The 7,079-nt window shown below is 39.9% G+C and overlaps 1 protein-coding gene across 1 annotated transcript; it reads left to right on the top strand.

Moving 5' to 3' along the window:
- The first annotated feature begins 5,581 nt into the window (after window positions 1-5,581).
- On the top strand, window positions 5,582-6,768 carry LOC148114241 (uncharacterized). The gene has a single exon (XM_087893677.1). The coding sequence runs from the start codon at window positions 5,582-5,584 to the stop codon at window positions 6,227-6,229; it is 648 nt and encodes a 215-aa protein (XP_087749803.1). The 3' UTR covers window positions 6,230-6,768.
- Window positions 6,769-7,079: the final 311 nt, after the last annotated feature.

Raw genomic sequence — 7,079 nt, forward strand, 5'->3', positions numbered from 1 at the left:
GTTCTATAAAAAATTACACAATATGATTGAAGAATTGGAATATGATAATCTTTGCATAATCAGAGACCTCAACACAATAGTAGATAGAGATCTAGATTATATGAGTGACAAAAAGAGGAAAAGTACTAGAAGGATATTGCCCATCACATTCTTTCAAATGGTTGAGGAGCCAGGTATCAAAGATATTTGGAGAGAAAGGAATGGGAAAGAGAAACAATATACTTTCTACTCAGGCAGACATAATACGTGGTCCAGGATTGATATGGCATGGGTATCATTAGAACTTGATTCGGAAATCAAGGAAATTAAAATTGACACAAATACTCTGGAAAATAAAAGAATTCTAACCTTAGAAGGCCACGACTTACAGAGAGGGTGGCACGCATACCTATGGGACACAGAGAAGAAAAAGAAAACGTATTTCCATAGACATAAAATCAGGGACTCCCTAATACAAACATGGATTGGAATCAGGATGTCAGGTATGCTTCCTTCAGTATCCAGGAAAGAAAAACCCAAACTCAAGCATTTTGAAGAATTTGGTACTTTTACTGAATATGAAATGATTAACAACCCAGGTAAAGCTGGAAGTGAGCAAAACGCGCGAAATGCATCTACTAAGCATCTCCCCACCCCCTTTGTCCATATATCATCAGCCAATCCAAAGGTCTTCCAAAGGTCAGGTGGCATCACGTCTGGCAGCGTCATTCATCAGGAATGTAGGGCAGTTGGTCAGCCGTCCCCTTTGAAGAATCACTTTCGTTTCTCATGAAGACACATCCTACAAGGAAAAAACAAATCTTGCATCTCCCCACCCCTCGTCCTATAACTAATCCCTCCCCCGTTTCTTATGGCAGCTGAAGCAGGCAAAAGCTGAGGCTGACATTCGGCCCCCCTTGCAGAAGAGACGTTATTCCTAAGTAAAAGGAAAGAAAAGAGAGAGAAACAGAATATATACAATAATTATGGTTTATCTGGGTATTTGGTATAGAATTGCTGTACTTTCTTGGGAGCTCGGACATCTCGTTTATTCACCCATTCAGCCTGCGATAAAGGGAAATGTTTCCAGGCAATCAGATATTGGACTTTACCATGGTGTTTTCTCGAGTCCAAAATTTCTTTAACTTCAAAATGTTGCTCCCCCTCTATGAGAATGGGAACTGGAGGGGTGCTTTGATCAGCCCTTAAAGGAGATGAGTGTTCAGGTTTCAATAAACTAACATGGAATACAGGATGTATTCATCTCAAGGTTTTTGGCAATTCCAATTCAACTGTTACTGGATTAATCAATCTAATCACACGAAATGGTCCCACATACTTAGGCCCCAGCTTTTTGGACTTCTGGGTAGTCTGTAAGTATTTGGTAGACAAATAGACTTTATCACCCACTTTATACTTGTGAGCTGGGGACCTTTTCTTATCGGCTTGGGCCTTATGAGCCCGGAGTGCCTCATCCAATGCCTTCCGAGTCACTGCCCATGTGCTCTTTAGCTGTTCAATCCAATCCATCAAGGAAGGATTTTGAGGATCATCTTGTGGTAACTCGGGAATGGGTACAAAATCCTGGCCCGATGCGACCTTAAAAGGGGTGAATCCGGTGCTACTGTGTACAGAATTGTTATATGCCACTTCTGCAAATGGCAACAAGTCTACCCAATTGTCTTGCTGGTAATTTACGTAACACCTCAGGTATTGCTCGAGTACCCCATTGGTTCTTTCACAGGCCCCATTTGTCTGAGGGTGGTGACTGGAACTTAACCCCTGTGCTGAACCTATCAATTTCAAAAACTTCTTCCAGAAACTGGAAGTAAATTGCACCCGCCTGTCAGAAATTATTCTTTTCGGAGATCCATGTATTCGGTAAATTTGCCTAATAAACAGTTTTGCGAGGGTTTTTGCTGAAGGGATCTTTGAGCAAGGGATGAAATGTACTTGTTTGGAAAACAAATCAGTTACTACCCAAATGACAGTGCAGCCCTCACTATCTGGTAAATCCACAATAAAATCCATAGATATTTCCTTCCATGGGGCGTTCGGTCTAGCCACACTTTGCAACAATCCAGGGAATTTTCCTGGAGGTCTCTTAGCCGAGGCACATACTGGACAGCTAGCCACATATGTCTCTATGTCCTTTTTAAGTGCAGGCCACCAAAATTGTCTCTTAAAAAGATGCAGAGTCTTGACAAACGCAAAGTGTCCTGCGGCCTTAGCATCATGAGCATATGTTAATACGATTGTCCTTAAAGTTGCTGGAACATACAATTTCGATCCAACCCAAGCTAGTCCGTCACGAAGTGTGCATTCATTCGAGTGATTCTTAAACCACTCGTCGGTTTTTAGAGCTTCTCGCAATTTTTCAAGTAAATCCCCCGAGAGTTCTGGTTCGGCTTTACGCTGAGCTCTGGTAGTGACAGGTGTTGCTAATTGTGTCAATGGGATCATTGGTTGAACCACTTCCTTCTTGATGCTGTTGTACTGTGGCAATCTGGAAAGTGTGTCCGCCATGAAATTTTTCCCACCAGGAAGGTACCGTAAAGTGAAATTGAAATGCTTGAAGTGTTGGGCCCAGCGAGCCTATTTTGGTGATAGTTTGCGTGGTGTTTTTAATGTTTCTAGATTCTTATGATCAGTCCACACCTCGAAAGGGTGTTTTGCCCCTTCTAAAAATTGTCTCCATGTTAACAGCGCCCATCTAACTGCAAATGCTTCTTTCTCCCATATGGCCCATCTCCTTTCCGTGTCTGATAGTTTATGGGACATGTAAGCACAGGGCTGTAATATCCCGTTCTCATTCTTTTGCAAGAGTATTGCTCCTACAGCGACGTCGCTAGCATCAGCTTGTACTACAAAAGGTTGTTCCATGTCGGGGTGTTTGAGCACCGGTTCAGCCGCAAACAGTCGTTTCAGTTTCTCGAAAGCAACTTGACAATCCATAGTCCATTCTAGTGGTTTCGAGGGTTTGGGTTTTACTTCCCCTTTGGTTTTTAGCAAGTCTGTAATTGGCAGTGCGATTTTCGCAAAAGAGAGGATAAATTGTCTATAAAAATTTGCAAACCCTAAGAAACTCTGTAATTGTTTACAGTGCGTGGTGCGGCCCATTCCATCACTGCCCGGACCTTTTCCGGGTCCATCTCTATTCCCTCATGCGATATACGATATCCAAGATAGTCGATTTTGTCTTGGTGGAACTCACATTTAGAAAGTTTGGCATAGAGTTCTGCTGCTCTAAGTTTATTCAAGACCGCTCGAACCAGTCTTACATGGTCGGCCATGTTGTCAGAATAAATTAGAATATCGTCCAAATAGACCAACACCCCCTTATATAGGTGCTCATGCAACACTTTGTTGATCAACTGCATGAATACAGCCGGGGGCCCCTGTAGTCCAAAAGGGAGTACTCTAAACTGGAAACATCCCAGTGGGCAATTAAATGCTGTCTTCCATTCATCTCCCTCTTTTATTCTCACTCGGTAGTATGCCTCCCTTAAATCAAGTTTGGTAAAGATTTTTCCCTTCCCTAAATGGGCTAACATGTCCTTCATGAGTGGGAGGGGATAGACATTTTCTATGCAAATGGCGTTCATGTTTCTATAATCAACTACTAATCTGAAGGATCCATCTTTCTTTTCGCGGAACATTACTGGCACTGCCACCTTGGGTTTGGCTCATTCGATGAATCCCCGTTCTAAGTTTTTATCGATAAAATTCCGCAATTCCCCCAACTCTCGAGGTGTCATGGGGTAAATTTTTGGTTTGGGAAGCTTCACCCCAGGGAGTATTTCAATGGTGCAGTCAGTGGCCCTGTGGGGAGGCAGGGCATCTGATGCTTTTTCGCTGAACACTTCCTTGAGGTCCCAATATTCTTTAGGAATTTTTTCTTCTCCCTCAATATAGTTAATGGCTACTGCCACCCTTTCTGGCCTTATGTCGTCCCTTGGGGGGGGCTTCCTTTTCTGGAGAGATACTATACCAAAGTCCCAAAATGGCTCTCCACGATGGAGGCTCTGATTTACCCTAATAGGTGGGGAATGGAGAAAATGTGTAGATACAAAGACATTTTAGATGGAGGAGGAAACCTCAAATCAAACGACGCCCTGAGAGATCAAGGTATAAACCTAGACTGGTGGACATATCTACAAATAAAATCAAGATACCAGAAAGATAAGGAAGAATATGGTCTAGAACTAGGATATAATGGACTAGATAAAATTCTGATGGGAACGGAAAAAAAAGTTTTGGCTAAATTATATAATTACTTATTAGATGAGGACAGAGCTGAGGATACAGCTAAAAATCAATTGAGAGTATGGGAGAGAAATATTGGACATAGCTTAAACTTTAATGAATGGGAAGAAGCATGGAATAAAAACCACAAATTGACCAGAGCTGCGACGTATAAGGAAAATCAATACAAAATGCTCCACAGGTGGTATCTAGCACCTGCCAGATTAGCAAAGATGTTTCCCAACATGCACCCAAACTGCTGGAAATGTGGCTATGGTCAGGGCACCTTCTTTCACATATGGTGGACATGCCCCGAAGTGAAAAGATATTGGAGTAGGATTCAGAGATGGTTACAAGAAATAATTGGAGAAGATATTGAATTGACACCGGAAATATTTCTCCTGGGAATAGTAAAGAAGGGGTATGGAAAGAAAAAGATTCACCTATTAATACATATAACCAGACAGCTGCCAGACTGGCATACGCACAATACTGGAAAGAGAAAGCCCTGCCACCAGAAGAACTTATAATTAGGAAAATACTGGAGTGGCAGAGATGAGTAAACTAACCCATGAAATAAATAATGATGAGAACTCAGATTATTATACTGTGTGGGGAAGGTGGTATGAATGGATGAATGATAAAATCAAAGAAGGAGTAAAAGGTGTGGTAACTAAATAGCAATAAACAGCATAAGTGACACCAGGTACATATCATGTATTCATGTATAAATGCTGCATCTGATTTAAATAGAATTGTTACTATATTTTATGTATGTATATAAAGTCAATAAAATATCTATAAAAAATAAATAAATAAAATTGACACAAGTTTGTGGGTGGACCACAATCCTATTGGAATTAAATGGAGAGGGCAAAAGAACATTAAAAGATGGACTTTGAAAAAGGCAATCTTAAATCAGAATGAGTTCAAATTGAGAATGGATGAACAAATGGGCTTATTTTTTCAAGACAACAAAAAAAAGGATACAAATAACCAAAATCTTTGGGATACTGCAAAAGCTTTTATGAGAGGAGTTGCGATAGAGTGTATGGCCAAAGAAAAGAAACAAAGACAAAAAAGTCTAGAAAGGGAATTGAGTAGAGTTTAGAAGGGACTGATTAAACTAAAAATTAAATTGAAAGTTAAAGATGGCTTCAAAACCAATAAAAACTGTTCCCGTTAAAGGAACTGGTAGTGCTGGGAGCTCCCCACTCATACCTCTAGATTGCAAGTTCTCGCTCCCCCAACAGAACCACAGACCTTAACACTTGAGATACTGCAGGGAGCTTTAAAAGTTACAGAGAATAAAATTGCCTCTGTGATTGATGAAAAAATGCAGAGTGTTGCGGAGGAAATGGCTGACATTAAAGATTTGATTTCAACTCGGAATAAGGAAATTAGAGAAGACATAATCTTAGCAGCTAAAGGTCTGGCAGGTCATATTGAAATTTTGGACAACAAAGTGGAGGAATTAAAGCAAGCCAATGAGACTATGGAAAATAAGCTGGGAGAGGCTCAGAATAAAATCGAAAAGGCTGAATCAGATGTAACAATGATACAATATAGAGACATGGAATTTGCTTTAAGAATAAGAGGTGTGAAGGAGAACAAACAAGAGAATTTGAAAGAGATCATGTCAGAAGCACTGGCCCAGATGCTGGGTCATCAAAAAGCTAATTTGGAGTGGCAAATTGACAAAATTTATCGTGTTAATTCGTGGGTGGCCAGACAAAAACATCTACCAAGAGATATTGTAATATATTTTACTACAAGGAGGATACGTAATGAAATTTTACAAGCTACCTTTAAAAATAAGCTTCAAGTGGAAGGGCAGGAGGTTTTGACAATGAAAGAAATCCCCCCTAAAATGCTGAGGGCCAAAAGGGTGTATGCCTTTCTGGTGGAGGAACTGAGAAATCGCCAGATACAGTACAGATGGAAGGTACCAGCTGGCCTAGTGGTGAATTATTCAGGAGAAAGATATCGTCTTAATTCAGTATAGAAAGCAAGAGATTTCTATGTCAATGTATTAAAGGCTGGATATCCAAAATCCCCAGATGTTAAAAGAAAGAAGGAAGTAATGGGGGCAAGGAAGGGAGAGAATGAAGATTTGTTGGCACAAGCTCAAGGGGGAGTCACGAATATTCAAGAAGATTTAATACAAATTCAAATTGTTATTCAAGATTTGGACTACTCGATATAACAGAAGAACCTAAGGATCAAAGACAGACTTGAGCAGCAACAGCCAAACGTAAAGAAGAATTAAGATTGCAGCAACTTCAGATGGTAACCCAAGAAACCACAAAAACAGAAGCCAGACCCAAAGGTCAAATGCGAGAAAACCATCAGCAGATGCTCCAAATGCTTCAGGAGGCCAAAGATGACAACTAGATTTTTAACTTGGAATATCAATGGCTTGAATTCACCACAAAAGAGGAGGAAAATATATCATTATTTGAAACAATTTAAAAATGAAGTAATTTGTCTACAAAAGACACATCAGAACAAAAGATCAAAAATACTTAACTAATGCAAGACTTGGTACACATTTTGTTGCATCAGCCCCAGAGAAGAAGAATGGTATAGTTATATATTTAAAAAGAGACTTAATAGCCAAATTAATTGAAGCAGATGATCAAGGAAGATTTATAGCAATCGAACTTTTAATAAAAGGAGAAAAAGTACTTTTAATTGGATTATATGCACCAAACCAACAACAGGAGAAATTTTATAACCTTTTACATTCCAAACTGTTACAATGGGATTACAATTCATGTATTTTATTGGGGGATTGGAATGGAGTTTTGGATATTAAAAAAGACAAGAAGGGACTCAAGCAAAACGTCTTAATG

The sequence above is a fragment of the Pantherophis guttatus genome, chromosome 4 (genome assembly GCF_059756535.1).
Source record: "Pantherophis guttatus breed Tessera chromosome 4, ASM5975653v1, whole genome shotgun sequence".
Classification (NCBI taxonomy): Eukaryota; Metazoa; Chordata; class Lepidosauria; order Squamata; family Colubridae; genus Pantherophis; species Pantherophis guttatus.